This window comes from Fusarium subglutinans (assembly GCF_013396075.1).
Source record: "Fusarium subglutinans strain NRRL 66333 chromosome Unknown NRRL66333_c0000062, whole genome shotgun sequence".
Lineage (NCBI taxonomy): Eukaryota > Fungi > Ascomycota > Sordariomycetes > Hypocreales > Nectriaceae > Fusarium > Fusarium subglutinans.
Window position 1 is genome coordinate 102,730 of NW_023502125.1, and position 19,886 is coordinate 122,615.

Genomic DNA, 19,886 nt, shown 5'->3' on the forward strand with positions numbered 1-19,886 from the left:
GCAGCTCCCTGTAACCTGATTGCTCCTCAGATCAACAACACTACTCTTGCCACAGCTCTACTGCTCCCGCGACTAATGCCGGAGGTGACCCTTTGCTCTTCCGATAAATGCCAGAAGGGTCACTTGATGTTTGCCGCGACCGCAATTCATCGCCGTTGGTAGATAGTACTCTGCAGCTGTGCCACGGACGAATCTTATTAATGTTTAATCTAACCCGTCTTTTCTCAATATGGTTGATATGTATACATACTAATCTTAACCTTCAAGCTTAAGCTGCTGGCCCAAAACACCCGAAATAACCTCCCTCAATGACTTCCATTCAATCTTCAAATATTTATTTGCTGCTACAGGTGAGATTGACCACGATGGCCCCTCTTCAACAGTTGGCTTAAGCTTGAAATCCGCGTTAGGGTAGAGAGACTCTACTTCAGCCGCAATGTCGGCCCACGTTGTAGGTTGGCCTGTAATAATGATTTCCTGAGTGTCAGGGATAGGGGCATCCAGAGACGCAGCCAAAGCATTGGCAACATCGGTCACATCGACAAAGATGGGCGGTATGATAATGTTTCCAGTACGGACTGTGTCAATGAAGAACTTGTTGATACTGTTGACTTGCTCAGAGGGTTCCTGGAAAAGGCTGGGACCAACAACAAATGTCGGATGGAAGGTGAACACAGAGAAATTAGGATGATTCTTCGTAATCCAGTCTTTTGTGCTTTCATGTGCCAGTATTTTTGATCCCTGGTACATAATGGCATTTCCGATCGGGCCGTCAGGAATGTCCATATTGACATCTACCTCAATTGTCTTGTCAGAGTTCTCTGCAAGAAGTTAGGTTAGTGGTGACTTTCTTGTACCTCAAACTTCTATCACGTACCTTGAATCGAAGTTGGTGGTCCATGCAAGGCACCAAGAGGCATTAGTGCAAGGATGGAGGACATAACCAAGACTCTCTTGATAGAAGGTAGGGACTTGGCAGTATCCAAAACTGATAAGGTGCCTCGAACAGCTGGGTCAATATAATCCTTCTGAAAATCAGAGCCTTGTCCCAGCATCGGAGATGCAATATGGACAACGAAATTGACGTCACGTAGGGCTTCTACGAAGGCATCTGGTTTCGCAAAGTCAGGCACAAGCACGAACTCCAGCTGACTCGTAAACTCGCTATAAAGGCGCTGGAGTTTCTCAATCTGCTCATTTCGTCGGACGCTGAGGCGGACAAGATATCCCGCCTTGAGGATCTTGGCGGTAGCATGCGCCCCGATGAAGCCTGTGGCTCCCGTGATGAAAACTAGATTGTTCGACATTTGGGCTAGGTATTAGGCGACGAAAAGTCAATGGATGAGGTTTGTGAATAAACACAGATAGTCTGCTGCTGACATCTTATACAATAGCTTATCTACCACCGAGTTTACAGCCTGAACTTTATGTTGTTCAATTACTAATTATAAAATCGCCATTTACTAAATGCGCCGACGCTTTGTGTACTTGCTTTAGTCTTGCTGGTCCTTGTGATGCTGCAAAGCCTCTGATTATTAAACGCTTCCGTCACTTCACGTCTTCATTGGTCTGTTCACTTGTTCACTTGTTCAGAACACCATAAAAGCCGAGCAGAAAAGTCACATATTCCGAAAGATTAGTGAACGAGTCCGACCGCTAGACCTCAATTGGGCTACATGAACGGAATAACTTTCGTCCAGCTCCATACTTGCATTTTTACCCCATTCAAGTATTTATCCACAAATGATCTTTCTGGGTTAGTCGTGTCGATCTCAATTTCAAAATACGTAATAGAAATAAGTCCTTATTAATTGAGAAACGCTTATATAAATACCTGCTTATTCCGAAGGAGTTATTTACATTAACCCTTGAATTCACTACCTTGAGCTCAATTCGAGATACTCTATTGTCTCCTTACTACTTTTTACAAATCTATTCCAGCAGTTAGCTAAAGTATCTGAAAATGCCTCTTTGGTTGATTTACCACACGCCGGATATATTCCGTGATAACGAATCTCGGCAAGCACTTGCCAAAGATATTACCTCCGTCTACACCAACGTCGGACTTCCAGCCTTTTACGCAATTGTTAACTTCGTTCCAATGACAACTGGCACATTGTGGAAAGGAGGAGAGGTTCCTGACAAGCCCTTTGTGCGGATCTCTATAGACCATATCGCTGTGCGCCTGGATGCCACTGCTGAAGCATACCACAGGTGTACTGAGTCTATTGAGAAGGCATTGAAGCCACATCTTGCAGACAAAGGCTATGACTACGAGTACCACGTCGACGAGACAGAGAGAAAGCTTTGGCGAGTTAATGGATTTATTCCCCCGCCCTTTAAAAGTAGTGCAGAGAAACAATGGGCTTCTATAAACCGGCCTGTTTCATATGAGGACGATGAATAGGAGGAGGGCAGGGGAGGAGGAGGGGGTTGATTGCATAACGAATCGGGAGTTGTTTTCAGAAGTTGTACTTAAAACACTACGTTGGAATAGCCTTTGTCAATTTTAGATAGATGCTGTCTCCAGCATTGTTTGTCCAAGTGCGGTACTAACCTGAAGATAGACCCGAATCACAATATCAGGTATTATCCTCCCACATTGAACTGTATACAGCTTCTTCCTCGGTCTAAATGTCCATTGCCCGGTATTCCATATTATGTCCATGAAATAGCTTGTATTAATCTAACTGACATCCTCAAGACGCGACAACGGAATCAAATTCCTGGCCATTTCCCGATGGCTTCTGTGCTTCTGTGCTTCTGTGTATTCTTTGCAGCCCAAATGAAAGAAGCTACAGCTGCAGATCCTGCAAAGAACTTCCGATATATGTGCTCCAACGACCTCAATATTGTGGCGGCGATCCCGAATCTATCGGAAATATGAAAGATTGTCGAAATGCTGAAAGCTGACCCTATAATGCTGCGAGATTTGCTACAGTGATATATTCTGACAAGCTAACATTGACTGGCCGGAATAGATCTGAAAGCTTTTACGCAATGTAAAGATGCCTCCAAGCCTACCTGTAGAGGCTGAGGAAGAGACTTGAATACTAAGACAAATCACAATTGACTACAGCCAGCGATTGTTATAAGAAATCGAACTCAGAGGTCAGAAGACAATGACAAGTTGGCATCATTGCCCTGTTGGCGGCTGACCCGAAGGAATCTCGTGGCCTGCTGCGTATCGAATTCGGTGTAAGTTGAATGGGGCAACTAAAAGGCTAAGGTCGATGAGGAGAGGATCACGAACAAAGATATTGAACCTCAAGAGGTGTGCTCCGATAGCCTCCTACGAGACAAAAGACGGCTGAGAAATCAAGTCAATTTAATCTAATACTAAATACAAAAGTCACAAACATAGTAAAGTTCAATTCGTCCATGACAAGCGAGTGTTAGTCGTCTTGACCTGAAGATATTCCATGATGCCTTGATATCCACACTCTGATCCATAACCACTCTGCTTCCAACCACCAAATGGCATAGTATGGATACTTCCCATAGCGCCATTAGTATTGATATTACCTGCTTTAAGATCATCCAAAATTCTCAAAGCTCAGAATACAGACTCGTTGTATAATTAGCCCATACCTTGCTTGCATCTTCTATCCTTACCTGCAAGTCCGTACTCAGTGTCATTCGCCGAACAGGGTGCTGTGTCTTCAGTATAAAACTTCTATATAGTAAGAACTGGCCAGAAGATCCCCTCCAGGAGAATCTTGGCATCTGGCCTAGGGTTGGTGAAGATGGTCGCGGCGATGAAGTATCCATCGCTATCAACGCGTTGACACATCAAAGCTCGATGCTCTGAGCTCAGGGGCCGTCCCGACGTTGGTTTTTTCGAGGCCATCAAATCAACGCAGCAGTTCAGTGTCAAAGCCGGCAGTATCGGCAGCCAAATCGGAGGGAAAACATCACGCATTGTAAAGCACCTGGCCGCCAGGTTCTCCAATCCAGAGGGCCTGGTGCAAGATGCCATCGCCTCTGGGAATGAGGCTGCTCTCCCTGTTGGATCTCGACGAGCTGACTTGTCGGGGCTCGAGAAGGAGTGGAACAGAGTTGAAGCTCAAGAGGAAGAGATACGACATCTTAGAGAGGCAAGGTGTAACCTGAACAGGAGAATTACTGAATGGCGGGACAAGTATTGGGAAGCCGCACAAGAATTGCGCGATGCGAAGGCTGTTGGTCTGTTTTCGCGTGAAGGTATATAGCCACGTTTGAGGGAGTATGCAAATGGATCCCTCAATATCTACCGATTTGTAGTATTAGAGAGGTAGCGTGTCTTGTCAAGACTACAGTCGAGGTTGGGGGGCAACAAAGAGCACGCTTTCAATCATCTTTATCTCAAGTATTATTGACTAGTCCGTAATAATGAGTTTCGTAGGGTATGTTTCTTTCGTAATTTTAGAACAAAAACTTCTCCATGTCTTTGTTTGTAGGCTACGTCAAGTTGCAAAGGTCTCGGAATTCACCAAAGACAAACCGGAGTGGGCTGTCTCTCTGCTAGGCTGTTTCCAAGCACGTAACTCATGTCATATTAACAAGAGACTCCGAAAATAGAACAAAGAGCCTCACAATCTTTCAGGAGATGGCAGATCGTGCGGCGGCTGGTAACTGGGTGCTATGACATCCATCTGTGCAAAGTCACGTGCGTTGAGTTCTTTGTTCTCTTCAATACTAACTCGACAGACTTCCCCTCTCCGCCTCTGAAAGTCAACAATTTGATCTATAGATCTTTTGCCGACAATGTACTACTGCAAATATAGTCATGGGAGTCCAAGTCCCGAGCACATGGACGCCTGCCCCTGGTGCTTCTTGAAGCGTCGCCGCTACCCAGTCCCTCCCTGGGAAATGGACCGCCTCCCTCCGCCAACAAAAGAACAGCTCGATCGACTTCTTCATCGCACCTCAGATGGGCTGGGCTGTTACAGATGGGTCTTCCTCTTGATATTTGTATTCCTCCTTGGATGGCTTCTTTGGACTATTAGCCCCGTTTGCCTCGATTGGTACGATGCAACCAAAGACATCATTCCTTTTGTCGACCTCATGGATGAAATAGCCGAGAACGCTGGCCTCGCACTTTCCGTTCTTCAGTTGCCTCTCTATACATTCATTCCTCTTCAAATCTCTGGCGGCTTAGATCCGTTTAACGGCCTGCAACCATCGCAATTTGCCATTAATGAGGCGCGCGGACCTATTGAAATTGCCCTCGCCATTTGTCAAGAGTTGTCCGAGACGGCGGGAACAGCTGACGAAGAGATAAAGAACATGACCAAAGCATGGGACGATGCACACGTTGAAAATTGGCTTTACTTCGTTATGCTCCCTGACCATGCCGTTGCCAGAGGGCAAGAAACCAAGCCACAGGAGGCACTACGCCTTACCAATACATACATCACGCTGATCACAGAAAAGTTTATGACTCTCAGTGATAGACATCCAGACAACTTCACGATGGCCGCCCTTTCTGAAGATAGTCTCGACATTTTGGACACGGTGATACCTATACGTGTGGACCAACTTCACGAGATGATAAACAATTTCAGACACCGTAAACATGCTTTAATGGGGGCAATGAGCCAGATTATCGGGCCTCTCAAAGCTTGCCAAGAGTATTTCAACCGAATCAACCAGTAAGTTCTGATCGTAACCGAAACGCATCTCCATACCCTAACACACACAGCACTAAGAATGCATTCGAGACAAAGGAACACATCTTTCACGCCAACCACATAGCCGATCTGTACAAGCTCAGCGTAAGTAAACTAGAGCTCGCAGAAAGTGCAGCCAAAACCCTCTCTAGCGACCTCAAAAGAAAGTATTTCTTGAGACTTGGAGGGGATCTCTCGGAGGTCGCCGTTGGGCTTTCTCGGGTGCAAAACAAGCTTCACCGCATCATACGTACGAGGGACAGGGCATTGAAATGGTATCGTCGCGAGCGCAAACGGAGGAATATGGAGCCGGATTTCCCGATCAAACTGGAGAAGGAAGAATTTAGATGGAGGGCTTTGATGGATGATGACAGGATGCCGGCGTGGGTGAAGTGGAGGTGGTGGTGTCGCCGATCCTGGGCAAGGTGTGGTGTGATGCTCAGTCGTTCGATGGAGGAAGAGAGGCAGCATGAATATTAGCGTAATACGTAGCCGTAGAGGTTAAAATTGGATTACTCTTTTTACCTTAGATTCCATATATGACACGGTTAACCTCAGTGCGTCATGCTATGCACCGTTTCAAGTTATATCAGCTCTTTCTTATCTGTAAACATCCATATTCTTCTCACTATTTTCCATGCATCAAGCAACACCTTTATGATTCTCTCTAGTCTCGCATCAGGTTATCCCATAGTACAATCCGTTTATCTTATCATCATAGTCCTTCATAGTCTTAGATAGTTCCTCTCCGGCAGCCTTCCAGTTACCATCCCTCTGTAGCTCTGCCAAGATCCACTCTGCCTTGGCTTTCGCATCCTTGGAAAACCTATCATGACCCTTCAAGGCCTTCTCCAGCTTGCGCATCTTGGACCTAAAGATCCCACCCCCGTTGCATCCCAACGCAGGGTGGATGCGTAAGTCCGTCGCTTCGTCTAGCCTTTGCCGTAGTGCCACGTTTTCCATCTTCAGAGTATCGATATCGATGCCATGAAGTCGGCGAGCAACATATTGCCGTAAGGCGGTGTGCTTCTTCTGGGCTTGTAAGGCGGCTTTTTTGGCGGACAGCTTTTCGGAAACATCTGTTTTGATGTTCAGCACTTTATCACTTGCCTCACAGAATTCATTCTGCAGTTTTCCGATCGATTCGTAGACAGCTCTGGTCTGGTTGATCATTTCTGAACGGGTAGTGTTGCCATGATCCAAGGTGGAGAGAAAGCCTTTTGTCTCATTCTCTATAACCGTTTCCTTCGACTTTTCATACCCAATAAACTCAAGAAAAGGTGCTAAAAATGAGGGCTCGGAGGAGACGATTTCACTCAGACGAGATATGTGTCGGCAAACGTGGTAAGAATGGTTGGAAATGCTTCTGGTGACAGTTGCAAGCCTATCGTCCGCCCGATTGACTTCGAGCAACAATGTCTCGTTGAAGTTGAAGTCAACACCTTCAAAGGTTTTCCCGTCCAGTAACTTGGCTATTTCGCCAAGGAACTGGCCACTGGCAGAGAAGACTGGCCCATCACGGACGCAAGACGGGCTTTCTGTCGGTGTAGGCAGGCCAAGCTTTTTCACTGCCACCATAAACAAGCTGCCAAGACTGCCGCCAGGAACAGGAAGGGGAAACTTGAGGATGAACCTCATCCAAGGGATACTTGTCAACAAACCGGCGATGGTGGCGATTAGAAATAAAACAGAAAGTTTATGGTTCATGAGACATTGCCAGATTACCTTTATCCAGCCGCTCGCTATGCCTCGATAGTTTGGGCTCAAGAGGGTGGAGGAGTTGTCTCCATCACTGGTATTCTCCGGTTCATCAACTGGCTGCTGGTCGGTGAGTTGGCAAGTATCACACAGACTGTGGTGGGAAAACGTACGGTAGCGGGCTCTCCTGCAGCTCTCTCTTTGGCGGTTCTCTCCCCAGCTGCTCTCTTTTTGGCTGCTCTCTTTTTGTCTGCTCTCTCTTTAGCAGCCCTTTCCTGCTCAGCCCTCTCCTGCTCAGCCTTTTCTTGCTCAGCCCTGGCTCTTCTCTCTCTTTCCTGTTTACGCTTCATGTGCTCTTGATATCGGCGATAATCATCTGGGGTGAGCCCGCTTCCAGACATCTTGGCGATCCTGGTTTCAGCGTGTCGTGTGGGAGCCTCTCGACTGGAGTCAGTAGTTGATGTTTCTTAGTAACCCGGAGGACCAAAGGCCAATCACTTAGCTAATGCCGAATGATTGGCTGGCCAGTTGTCACGTTACCAAGGCCCCCGAGCGTAAGAGGTCCCTGGGAGATATCAGCTTGGTGAAAAGTCTGTTTTAATAAATAGCAAGGTGTTTTGGGCAGAGTGTATGTATGAGAAACAGTTTCCTCCTGGAGGGATATGGCTAGCGCTAAATAATATTCTCTTTGAGGTTGGCGGTCTAGTCTTGCATATGGTGCCGTACTAGTACAAGCCACAGTTGACATGTCCTCTTCCTTATCCTGGTTTTATGAGAGACTGGTAGAGATTGTGAGCCATCAAAACAGGAAAGACATTCACCTGAACCATGGTCAATGCCAGGGCATACACATCATTTGCTCAATTCACTTCAGGACCCTGGCTGAGAGAAGTGAGTCACTAATCTGTCTCGGTCAGAAGTGACGAAGTAAATTACGTATAAATACCAGTGTGATAACCCATCAAATATCGTTCTTCATCCTTTTCAAGCATTTATTCTTCAAAACACTGACAATGAACCTACTGGGCACGATCCTCAGTACCATCTTGTGGATCCTCTTTGGACTAGTCCTAGCCATTTGTTTGGGGTATTTATACCAGGGAGTTGGGAGTCCGCTCGGAAAAACCGATACTGCAATAGGTACCCGACTTTTCATCCACATGCTCTAACCCAGCACTGACAAGTACTAGAAGATATCTGTGAAGTATATGACCTCATCAGGGAAGAGTCGCCAGGCTCCACCAGCCCTCCGTCCCTGTACAGTGTCCTCGACATGGATGAGCCCAAGAAAGGAGACAAGAACATCGGTGCCAAAGCGTGGGACGCCGCAATCGCCAAGATAGAAGGCAATCTTGAGGTGGAAACCCGTCAGGTAAAGATCTGGATTCGCACCGCGGGAATTTTGACGAATGACTCTACTCGGGGTGTATACGATAGGCAGGTTTGGACGAAGATTCGTGGGCGGTCGAACGTATTGAAGGACATGTGTGGATGGGAAAGCTAGAAGGAGGCTGGAACTATTGTGGAGTGGTGATGAGGGTGAACAGATTGAAGATGTTACAATAGTGGCTAGCTGAGAAGTTGGCCTGCCTCGAATAGGTATGGTCTCCGTGAGGACGGCATCTACAGCATCCATAGTGCAACACGCCCTCGTCAAAGTTTGTGTGATTATACACTATCCGCCCTCCGTTCTACATAGACACACCTAAGCTGCAGAACCAATGATTTCGGACTAAAAGAGATACAACGGAAAGCCCCGGGGTCACCCCCGAATTGTGTAACCAGACCCTTGTCATCCAGTCAGACTACAGAGTTGTACAGGCAGGCAGACTGTAATGCTGCTGATATGGCACCACCCTACGTAGGACTCAAAACGCGGTATAGGGCACAGAGGGTTACCAAAAACATGAGATTCAGCTTGGTGGCAGATCGGCGGATTTTGCTGTCAGCGATTCTCATGTGTTGATAACCCCCCAGAGGGGACACTTACCACACATATGACGAGACCCCAGCCGCAAAAAAAGCCTTCTTCTCCGCTCAATGAACTCGCCTTGAAAGTCGATAACAACATGGTGGCTGGTGACATGCGGCTTTGCGCGCGACAAATACAACGGTACTACCACGCAGAGGGAGAAAACCCACAAAAAGACTGCATCAAACCTGCAGACCTAGCTCGTGCTGCTAAGCTCCAGCCGATATTTGCTCTGGAAGCGTGTGAAGAGGGCGAGATCCGGTGGGTAGAGAAGTAGAGTAGAGAGGATGGACTTGATAGCGTGAGTAATTTCTGTTCGGCTTCATCTTGGACGTCTCTTCGTATGGCACTGGATCTGTTGGCTATGGCAGTTAATGAAGACGTATGCTCCCATGCTTCATTATGACTTGGTTGCGGCTGACATGGCGAGCAGGGGACACAGGAAGAACATTCCCCTGTCGAAGAGAAAGTCAACCTGGTCACTCACCACTCACGCCCCTCGCGCCCTGTAAGTCAGCCAGGCGGCGGAGGATCCTGTTCTAACATCTGACTAGTCATCGCCAAGATCCGCGCCTACGGTGACCATCCCGCAGGAAACCAACCCATGGCAGGATACAGGAACGGACGTGGCTCATTCGAGCGAACCTTTGCCTCATGACCGCCCTGAGGCCCAATATCACCACGCGTATGCGAGGAGTTGGCCCCCGGGCTTGGAGGATCAATCTTTTCTAAGTGATCAATTCGATCCAATACTTGAGCTATACGAAGACTCACAACCATCACCCCGTCGTAAATTCGCGGCTCCGCCTTGGGACGTTCGTCGTAACCAGCGTGAGGGCGAAGGAATCAGACCTCACCCCGCGGGCCACTCCATCTCGCAACACGAACAAGCGGCATGGAAAGAGGAAGAAGAATTACTATCTTTTGCCTCGGACGAATTCAAGCCTTTCCAAGGTTGGCGAAATGATGGCTATGTCCTGCAGACGGACCATGATGTGGAGGAACTACTGACCCCTGAGAACTTTGCAAAGTATAAGCGGTACAGGAGGAGAGAGAAAAGGGCGGGCAGGGCGTGATAAAGGATGTTGATTGGGGGAGGTAATTGTAGAAAGGTATGCTTCGGAGTCGGTGGTTGGCCGGTTTTGGAGGTCAATGGCTCATTGGTGCTAAGAGTTATGCTGTCTCAAAGGAATGGGATGTATGTTGGTTGTTTATCTTGGTCCACGCCGAAATGAATAGCCCCAAGTCTAAGGCTGCCACCCCGCGACTTCACTGATGTCTCATGGGGTATATAGGGAATCTCAGGCACGCAGTTCCATTATCGTGTACATGATATGATATAACATCGCTTGTACATCAGCTCGTGGAAACGAAATCTCACTGGCTAACTACGAGCTGGCCATCACTGTATCCTCCCTAGTCATATTTCTCGCCAGTCCCCTTCCGTTGCTTCTGAAGGTTAAAAAACAGCCACCGCTGTTTTTGTTCGTTAAGAGACATGTTCTGCTGAAGTGCCGCCATCTCATCAATGAGCTCCCTAAACTGTTCCTCCGTCTGCGCCAAGGAGCCAGTCCCAAGCTGCGAGGCATCTCTGACACGCTTTGGGGAGGGGATAGTCGTGGTGAGCCCCTGGTTCACACTCGGATCACGAACTACCGTCGTTGTTGCGCTGATGACAGTAGGTGCCCTGCTGCCAGGTACAGGACCGCCGGTCGCAGTGGGTGCTTTGGGGGGAGCTACAAAACTGCTGATGCCAGTTGGTGCCGTAGGAGGTGGAACAAAGGCGCCGGTAGCAATGGGTTTATAGGTACTGGGTGCAAAACCGCCGATGCGAGTAGTAGAAGCAGGGGCAAATGCACTTGTCGCACTGGGCGGCTTAGTGGCAGGTACAAAGGCACCGGTCGCGGTGGGAGCCTTGGAAGCTGGCGCAAAGCCGCCCGCGAGGGGGCCTAGAGTGTTCATGTTAGTGTCTTGTCTCCTTTCTCGTGTATCTGTTGAAGACCTACCACCACCCAAGTTTCTCGGGACCTTCTGAACACGAGTAGTCAATGCTGGAACCGCTGGAGCGCGCTGTGTCTGTGGGCTGCTTCTCAGGTTGCCGAAGCCAACCTGGCTTGCCTTATGGCTGTGCGTAACGGAGCCTCCGTTGACAGTGCCTAGAGTATCTATGTCAGTATTTGATGTCTGTTCTTGTGGACCTGAAGAAGACTTACTCGCCAAGAACTCGCTCTTGTCCCAGTCGTTCCTCGTCATGTTCATTCTCGCTGCCAGGATATGCCTTCCATGTTCACTGAGGCGGTCCAAGTCGATGTCGGCGGTTCTTAGACTACTGCCAGTCCTGGCAGTCCCGGCTTCGCTGATGGAGCCTAAGTGCTCTTGTATGCTCCGTCGCCTCCTTTCGGAGAGTTCCTCGAGGGGTTCATCTAGGTTGTATTCCAAAGGGCGTCGGTCGCCCATTTTGTTCGTTGAATCGTGAATTTTCGTGATGTTTCAGAAGAAGAAACTGGAGACAGTATGATGTGGTTATTGTAGTTTTCTAAGAGCTGCCTGAGGAAGATGCCCGAAGTTCATGTTACACATGGGTCAAGGTTACACAACTAGAACAGGGCCTCATTGGGGGTTAGATGTTGCCCCAAAGCCAAACATAATACTCGTGTCAAACAAATTTCTCATTCGAACATCACTCAAAAATAGCGATGGGAATAACCAACGATGCAGAGGTAGGCAGCCCCCACTTGTAGACCATTCGATGCTAAGGCATACAAACAGACGGCTTGCAATCAGCCACTAGACAAGTTCAGACGCCCCGGTGTCAACTTCACGCTCTGCCCGGGATGCAAAAAGGCAGCAACACAGCATCTCATTCGAGAACATGCCCAGCCATGTTGGTTCAGCACTACAGGCTGGCCCAAGATCGAGCGGTCTCTATATCTAAAGCAGGAAGACGGTTCTTCCCACTCAGCTGAGTTCGAGAACATCGTCCCTCACAAGGCAAGTACTCGACAGCACGGTTTGCTCTGAAGTCGGTGAAACTGACGTTCGCAGGTTAGATCGTGGGTGCAACGGCGCCACAAGGAACTCCAAGACGCTGGCATCTGCTTCGACTCGTACGACAAGCGCAGCACAGGCTATCCAAGCGTCCGAGTCCATCTCCAACGCCGGCGACAACTTCATGACCACGGTTGAAATGCACCGCGCCAAGATCGACGAAGGGACTCAGAGGCTTATTGAGTGGAACGTGACGATTCTTCGGATATACCGTATCTTGATAGAGGATGAGGTCTGTGATGGTGACGTGGGGGGGTTGATGGGCATCCTGGATGAGTTATTTGACAAGAGGCGTGAGTTGGTGGGGGAGATGAGGGAGACTGAAGAGGAGCTCGACGATGCTTACCGAGAGCTGTTTGGTCTTGGAAACGATGTTCGTTATCCTTTTCCGGGAAAGGTTTGGGAGGATCTGCTGCGAAGTGTTGTTCCCTTCCCAGTGATTATGGGCCGCAAGTAAGATAGTCTATTACGACAGCTTGTTTCCCTACATATGCATAACTCCTATCGTTTCTCTCGCTATTCCTTTCCAGGTCCTTCGCCTTCCTTCTTGGTCCATCGCAGATATCTAGCAACCTGTTTGTTGGTGAAAAGGAATTCTTCTTCCTCTCCCCAGCCGCCTGGCATGCCATCCGTTCCCAGTGTATCCAGGACGGATCTCAAATACTTCATGGTCTTTGTCTGGGTCAGGTCACTCTGCATGCTCCATTAGCGTATTTAAAGACAGTTAGATGCGATGAACCTACAGTGGCGGTAGTGTCAGGCAGCTCGGGCCCATCAAGGGCAATAGACAGCGAATTTTGGTCCTCCGATGTTGAAGCGGCGCTCTGCGCTTTCCGTTAGCATTTCCAATGCAGTCGGACAAGATTAACTTACAGCCATGCTAGTTTCAGACGCCTCTTCCTCTTCAGGGGCATTAAACGCCTCTTTCCAGAAACTTGTGTTGACTGTAGAGCGTAAGCTAGCTCTATTCTCGGTCCATTTTGGTTCAAATTCCACTTCACCGGGCGCGCATTGAGAGAGGTTATAGTTTGGTTCATAATAGTTTGCCTTTTTTAGAATAGCGTCTGTGATTAGATCTCTGTTCTGCAGTGGTGGTTTGTGGTGGTAAAATCTCTGAAACTGTCGAGCGCGGAGTCTCCGGTCGGTGTTTCGGGCATCCATCTTGTTGGGGTCGGTGGATGATGGTATGATGGAAGTAACAGGATTGCATTTGGATAAGACCGAATATTTATAACATGGAGCTGTTGTTGATGCCTTGAGGCTTGGTCATTCACTGCTAAACGTTGGTGTTTGGCTACATCTAGAGCTCCAGCCATCTTACAATTACCCTTCGAGGAATGACGATAATTGACTACCACAGACAATGAAGATACGGGGTTTTTCTCTTCCATTGCGGCATGAAACCCACGACAATTCACTCTTGCGCTTTTGGTATGACTCCCCCTTGTTTTCGTTCAGTCACCAGCAGCAATAACATGCACGGGGACACAGTTAATGGAGGAAGTCATAGGTGCCTCAATATCTCAGGATTTCCTTGTCATCACATGGTCTCTACGTATTAGACGTATGTTTGCTTGCAAAGCAGTGCACTCTTGTTGAAGACTTTACCTTTGTTTCCGCAATCAAACAGATCTTCACACGGACCTCGCGAAGTTTGCTGTCCTGCCGGTACGTGGTGGGCTGCGTTAACGCTGGAATACAAGACTCATGCGACATGTCACATAAAAGCCACCAAATCATTGCGAACATGTTCTTGTCACAAAAGATGTCGGTGGTGAAGGCGTAGGCAGTGAGTGCCCTGTCCAGCCACGAATATGGGCAAACGTGATGAACAAGCGACACCATGCAAGATAAACAAGCCTGGTTCTTGCGGGTGACCTCACAAGGTGATTTATTTTGATCGCAATTCAAGAACCACGTGTTCCATCTTTTGAATGATACACAATAAGCGCTATCCCAGCTTCATTCAATGCCGCGACAGCAGCAGCTTGCTCAAGCTCTAGAAGTGTTGGGCATTATTCCGATCGCGCGTAAAGCCGCCTAAAACTTACCGTACCCACAGGGCTGAATTAGTGGGCGCATTAGCGCTGTCACCACAAGAATACAGGACCAGGTAAAGAAAATCGGAATGTGACTGATGTGCATCATCAGGCGATGATTTCAAAAGCGCCCGTTTGTCTCGGTTCGGATGATTCAACGTGCGTTGCAAGCCTTGGTGTCTCAGTCACGGCATTGAAGGAGCCTTGAGGCAGCCACCTGATGACACAGACTTTTACAGATCATGCCCAAGACCGAGAGCAACGCGCAACATCGCCTCTATCGGAGGTGGTTATTAACAGCAATTTTCTGTGATAATTAAGGCCAAGTCACAATGGGTCCGAAACATGCCGCAGCTCTCATGTTAGCCAAACTGGCAAGACCATGAAGTTTCTGATGCTGAGCCTTGTCATCTCAACTTGTTCTCGAGCCAGTCGTCGGATGCAATGTCACAGGGCTGTGATTACACTGGATTTGCTGCAATTGATGTATTTATACCATGCGATACAAATGTCAGGTAAATGGAGGAGTGAGTTGCACCTGGATCGCCAAAGTCGAGCTCGGCTGTTGTGGCCTTTGGATGACTTACGGAGTATGCCATGTCAGGTTACCCTCCCCTCGGAGAGCAAGAAAACACCAAATCTTGATACAGGATGTCAAAATAAACTCAGTAAAAGGTACCCTAAACCTATCAAAGGTATCCTAAAGCCATCAAAGGTGTCCTAAACTCATCAAAGCTATTCTAAGCTTATACCAAGTTACCTAAGTCTTTGTCATTGAGGATCAACATCCGCCAAACATTCCCAGCCTTTATCAATCATTGAACAAAACCATTACATCCAAACAACTAGACCAAATTGCCGTTGATACACAAAATGATTGTTCAAGAACAAAAGGTCGGTAGGCATCTGTTCTGTCTTTATTCTTTATCGTTGGGGGCCGGTCCATCGACGGTTGGTAGGGTAGCAAGTCGCTTGGGTCCTTGCCCCTCGGCGAGATCTGCTCTGGCGGCAGGCCGCTTCTTGACGTGAGATGTGAAACTGGTCTCTTCAGAGCCTGAGTCACTCTTGTCCGGATCGTAGTCCACATCCTTCGGATCTTCCTCAGGATGCACATCTTCCTCCGGATATAGATCTTCTTCGGATTTGGATGACGTCGGCGACAAGTCAAAACTCTCGTCCTCGTCCTCGTCCAACAAGTCACTTTTTATCAGTGCGGCTCTTCCCTCGGCCGAGCCCAAGATAGTAGAGAGTTCACTGTACGGGATCGAGATGCACAAGTCATCGACGCCTTCACAGCGTTTATCCTCGGCAAAGTCGTGAAGATGTAGTGTTAGCTCGCCATCAGCTGGAGTCTTTTCACCTGTGCGGAAAATCTAGAATACCTAGTTAGGTCATGTCTCGCGGGAGGGTGACGGGGGGGAGGGAACTTGCGGTTTGATGCACCACTGGTTCAGCTGTCAACTTGAGTCGGCCTTCATCGCTTCGAGTCTTCCGAATCTTCTAGACCGAAATTGTTGACGGCGTGTTACCCCGGTTTAGATCAAAGCCAATAACAGCCTTGACCTTTCCACGCGAGCGAATAATGTAATCCCTGGCCAGCCCGCGCAGCTTCTTGCCATCCTGGGAGTATGCTACTTCGACGACGACACCAGATAGACCTGCATCCTTAAGCGCAAATTGAGCATCTGGGGAGCGCGTAAGCTTTTTCGCATTTTCCATGTTCTGCTTTGGCATCTTCGATAAGCTTGGGTTCAATCCCATGTCAGCAGAACCGTAGCCGCGGATCTTGTTCAAGAAGTCCCCAGTAACTGTGTTCTGATGTTCAAGTCCCAGGCTAATCAGTCGTGTACGCAGGTGGAGATTGAACTCGCAAATAAAGGACTCGTGTACTAGTCCAGGCATTCGGATAGCTATGCAGCCTCTTGTAGGATCGTAGTCGAATCGTCGAAACGCGGCTTCGATTTGCTCAAGGTAGTTGGTGTGGTCCTCGTTGCTTAGTGGGAGGATGGTCCAGGCACCAGCTTCACCAGCATCGGCCTTGCGCTTGAAGTCAGCGAGAGCTTCTGGGAGACGGCTGGCTCCAGTTTGGGTTTGCGCGGTGGGCTCGGGCGCGGGGGATTGTTTGATCTCGCACTGCTTGAGCTCTGTGATAAGATTAGTCTGGGACATTAAAAGAGGCTTCAGCCCCCAGGGCACAATGGTTAATAACACCAACAAACACATACGGACAATATGCTCATAGCCCTCCAGCTTGAGCTCGGGCGGCGACACCTTGCGGCTGGATGTGGCCGTGGACTTGGGGGAGGACGGCGAGTGGACGTAAGGCACGAATGAGGAGGAGGAAGAGGAGGAGGAAGAAGAAGAGGAGGGTGTTGTTTGGTCGGCAGGCTCCATTGTAGAGGCCGAAGATGCAAAGAAGAGAAGAGAGAGAGGGAGGAAGTTGTAGGATTATTTGCAGCTTTGGTGGGTGGGGTGCCGATGATGCAATTCGCAATTCACTTCAGTCGGCCCTGTCAGCGATTCAGTTGCATCGCGTTGCGCGTTGGTGGGGCTCAAATTCACCTTATCTTATCGCGAGCCGTTGGCAGGGCAGCCAAGCCAGGGAAGTAAGTCCCAGAGAGCAAGAAAATGTCAGACCTGGATATAATGTTGTAATAAACTCAGCAAAGGTATCCTAACCTTAGAAAAGCTCTCCTAAAGTTAGTAAAGGTATCGTAATCTTAGACTAAATTACCTAAGTCTTTTTATCCTTTAGGATCGAGGTACTAAGTTTTCGTTCCAGACAAGCCACTTTCTGTGGCTGTTCTTTGCCATTGTGGCTGATGATACCGTTGTGTCAAAGATCCACTAGGCCAAAATCGGAGGGCCCCTCCTTGGGCATTGGAGGAGCATAAGAATAGAGAAACAGGTGATTATTTGTTCAAAAGGGGCGCCAATGAAGACAAATAAGAAAAGAGAAAGGTTATTCAATAACTGTAGTAGTGCTTTGTATTCTGTCTGTATCGTTTTCCACGTCCACTGAAGCTCACCTGGTCACAGTAGACAGACATTCACAATGATACTCCACAGTTCCCCAAGGCAAATTCCTATTTCCAGGAGAAAGCAAGATCAGTTGAATTAATCGCAAAGTATTATAGTTAAGGTCAATTAACCAAAATACATTGGTTAGAGAGAATAACGAATCTGAGAGCAACAAGGGGAATATGTACAAAGGCCGTTCTTCAGGTGACATCTTAAAACAAGAGCGCAACGTACGACTACCCTAGACTTGAAGGATCGCGTTAGATGATGGCCAATTACTGACATTGGTGCTTCAAGGCACATCGGCCGTTTCTCTCCATCAATCACACAGCGAAGGCGACGATGGTTTCCTGTTTTTCCCAAGCCGGTAGCCTGCTCTGTCCGGTCTTACAATTAAAGAAGCATCTATAACCGGAGTTCACAGCTTCTCCTCCCGCTAATCTGTCAAGGAAAAGAGCCGCGGCACGTTGCTGGCAAGGGTGTACCTTTACGCAGTCACGTAACGGAGGCCGAAAAAGCAATTTGTCAAGCGGCCTTCCTCAGGCGTGCAATAAAAACGTACTGCGGTCCGTAGTGGACGAGCTGTCTAATTGAGTATAGATACCCCTGGAGAACACTACATGGTCTAGCACTTTTGCGATTACATGACATTGGCTGCGTCACTTCACTAAGTCAATAGTAAGATCGATCTCTGAGAGTGACCCAATGAGAAGAAACTGTCGATCCGAAACAGGTAAAAGGATCGTAGCGAGGTTAAGCTAAGGGGAGATGGTGGACCTATACACTAAGCCCTTGGGGTAAGGGAAAAACAGCGGAATGGCTTACACCAAAAATCGCTGATCTCCCACCGAGGCGTTCGCTGTACTTCCTCACACCCACCGTTTGTCTCACCCTACATTGCACAAGCTTATGAGGCTCTGCTGATAAGTTATCCGTAAGCGTTAGGCATGACCTCATATGACAGAGTTGTGAAACGGCATTGAGATTATACCGGCATGAAGGCTCTTGTTAGCGCGCATCTTTATCCACACCATGAAACTCATCACCTTGCCTCCTGTGCAAGTTACGACTTTACGCTCTCGCAAACAACACCGGAAACCCCAAGACAATAATTCTCGACACGAAGCAGATCAGCGTACGATTGCCAAGGCTTCCAACAAAGCACACCTCAGCTCCGTCGCTCAAGAGTACATCGTTGTTCAATTCACTACGTGCAAATGACTGTGAAGAGTCGAGGTGCCGTGCCAGCCTTACGGGTGATCAATGGCTAGAACGACATCTGGAACGATTGGTGAGCGCGTTGCATCCATTTCTGCAAGGGACGTGGATCACAGAAGGGCACTCGTCGATTCTTTTGGAATACAGGTCAGTCGCCTGCCTGCAAACCCGATCTCCCTTGCGCTTTGCTCGACGCTCGGTTGGCAAAAGCTTGGTCAGATCCGCCGAACTATTTGGGTTGCTCAACAAGCTCTATATCGACAAGTATGGCATTCTTCAACAGGCTTCAAACAGTTCATTCAGCCCAGCGATTCCACACGTTCCATTCTTGTGCTGACATTATCACATTGAAGACATGCAGCCCTCGAGATCTCCGGACGTTGATCGGGAGCCGCCGCTCTCATGTAGACCCAGATGGCGAGAGCAACAGCCTGGTCCTCAAACCGGCGTTTCCACCAAATAACGCGCGTACTCATCAACCTTGAGCTCTCGATATATCGCAATAGCTCTTAAGGCCTGTGGTGCATTTACATGACTAGCGACCCATTATTCTTAGTCCCATTGAGGGATCCGCGGGTCCAAACGTCGTAGACGAAGAGCAGCAGAGACTGCAAGACCCGATAACTAGCTGAACCTCCAACTGAGGACCAGAGGAACCTCCGAAGTCTTGGCCACGATCGCAGCCATATAAACTCTTGCGCCACACAAAATGACATCGAATAGGGTGCTAGAAGCTATCTGTCCGTTTTCCGCCGCCCGATCCGCGTAGGCATCCGAGCTACCAAAAGAGATACTAGATGCTATCAGCGATGTCATGCACTAAGATGTCATGGTCCCGCGACCGATAACAAGCTTGACCTTTCTTTTCCAGGTATTGGAGCTTGTCTCACCACAATAGCCATTGCTGAGCATGCTTCTCAACGACCAGCCCGCCACTACCAACTAGAAACCGACGTTGCTAATGACAAGATGCTCAAGCTGATCAAGGTTTTAGCGGCAAGATCGCAGTCATGGTCTCGAGATACCACGATGTACAGAAAAAAGAAAACAAAGAACTTCGACAGAACGCTATCACGATGGACTTTAGCATGGCAACTTAAGAGAGATGCTAAGACCTGGTGGGAAACTACGAAATTTACTAGTTGAGTTTGACCGCGTTGGCGGTGACCGAGCGATACGGATACAAGATGAGCAGTCTGGCGGATGACATTGAGAGGACGGAAAAGAATATAGAGGTGA

General features: G+C 48.4%; 9 protein-coding genes across 9 annotated transcripts; 4 read left to right on the top strand and 5 right to left on the bottom strand.

Annotated features, from left to right (window-relative positions):
• Positions 1 to 255: 255 nt before the first annotated feature.
• Positions 256 to 1,307, bottom strand: FSUBG_6137 (NAD dependent epimerase dehydratase; the record flags this gene model as incomplete). Its single annotated transcript, XM_036684305.1, has 2 exons — positions 256 to 821; positions 878 to 1,307. The coding sequence occupies 2 exons, from the start codon at positions 1,305 to 1,307 to the stop codon at positions 256 to 258; spliced, it is 996 nt and encodes a 331-aa protein (XP_036538337.1).
• A 656-nt stretch (positions 1,308 to 1,963) lies between these two features.
• FSUBG_6138 (uncharacterized protein) lies at positions 1,964 to 2,407 on the top strand (the record flags this gene model as incomplete). The annotated part of the gene is made up of 1 exon (XM_036684306.1): positions 1,964 to 2,407. One exon carries the CDS (start codon positions 1,964 to 1,966, stop codon positions 2,405 to 2,407), a length of 444 nt encoding a protein of 147 aa, XP_036538338.1.
• Positions 2,408 to 3,758: 1,351 nt separating this feature from the next.
• FSUBG_6139 (uncharacterized protein) lies at positions 3,759 to 5,998 on the top strand (the record flags this gene model as incomplete). The annotated part of the gene is made up of 6 exons (XM_036684307.1): positions 3,759 to 3,763; positions 3,818 to 4,203; positions 4,264 to 4,273; positions 4,767 to 5,633; positions 5,684 to 5,756; positions 5,804 to 5,998. The coding sequence occupies 6 exons, from the start codon at positions 3,759 to 3,761 to the stop codon at positions 5,996 to 5,998; spliced, it is 1,536 nt and encodes a 511-aa protein (XP_036538339.1).
• A 331-nt stretch (positions 5,999 to 6,329) lies between these two features.
• FSUBG_6140 (uncharacterized protein) lies at positions 6,330 to 7,750 on the bottom strand (the record flags this gene model as incomplete). Its single annotated transcript, XM_036684309.1, has 2 exons — positions 6,330 to 7,469; positions 7,523 to 7,750. 2 exons carry the CDS (start codon positions 7,748 to 7,750, stop codon positions 6,330 to 6,332), a joined length of 1,368 nt encoding a protein of 455 aa, XP_036538340.1.
• An 872-nt stretch (positions 7,751 to 8,622) lies between these two features.
• On the top strand, positions 8,623 to 10,397 carry FSUBG_6141 (uncharacterized protein; the record flags this gene model as incomplete). The annotated part of the gene is made up of 4 exons (XM_036684310.1): positions 8,623 to 8,721; positions 9,362 to 9,582; positions 9,755 to 9,829; positions 9,887 to 10,397. 4 exons carry the CDS (start codon positions 8,623 to 8,625, stop codon positions 10,395 to 10,397), a joined length of 906 nt encoding a protein of 301 aa, XP_036538341.1.
• A 340-nt stretch (positions 10,398 to 10,737) lies between these two features.
• FSUBG_6142 (uncharacterized protein) lies at positions 10,738 to 11,778 on the bottom strand (the record flags this gene model as incomplete). Its single annotated transcript, XM_036684311.1, has 3 exons — positions 10,738 to 11,270; positions 11,328 to 11,477; positions 11,535 to 11,778. The coding sequence occupies 3 exons, from the start codon at positions 11,776 to 11,778 to the stop codon at positions 10,738 to 10,740; spliced, it is 927 nt and encodes a 308-aa protein (XP_036538342.1).
• Positions 11,779 to 12,017: 239 nt separating this feature from the next.
• FSUBG_6143 (uncharacterized protein) lies at positions 12,018 to 12,826 on the top strand (the record flags this gene model as incomplete). The annotated part of the gene is made up of 3 exons (XM_036684312.1): positions 12,018 to 12,041; positions 12,091 to 12,316; positions 12,372 to 12,826. 3 exons carry the CDS (start codon positions 12,018 to 12,020, stop codon positions 12,824 to 12,826), a joined length of 705 nt encoding a protein of 234 aa, XP_036538343.1.
• Positions 12,827 to 12,885: 59 nt separating this feature from the next.
• FSUBG_6144 (uncharacterized protein) lies at positions 12,886 to 13,530 on the bottom strand (the record flags this gene model as incomplete). The annotated part of the gene is made up of 3 exons (XM_036684313.1): positions 12,886 to 13,062; positions 13,113 to 13,193; positions 13,243 to 13,530. The coding sequence occupies 3 exons, from the start codon at positions 13,528 to 13,530 to the stop codon at positions 12,886 to 12,888; spliced, it is 546 nt and encodes a 181-aa protein (XP_036538344.1).
• A 1,795-nt stretch (positions 13,531 to 15,325) lies between these two features.
• On the bottom strand, positions 15,326 to 16,802 carry FSUBG_6145 (uncharacterized protein; the record flags this gene model as incomplete). The annotated part of the gene is made up of 3 exons (XM_036684314.1): positions 15,326 to 15,768; positions 15,938 to 16,552; positions 16,634 to 16,802. 3 exons carry the CDS (start codon positions 16,800 to 16,802, stop codon positions 15,326 to 15,328), a joined length of 1,227 nt encoding a protein of 408 aa, XP_036538345.1.
• Positions 16,803 to 19,886: the final 3,084 nt, after the last annotated feature.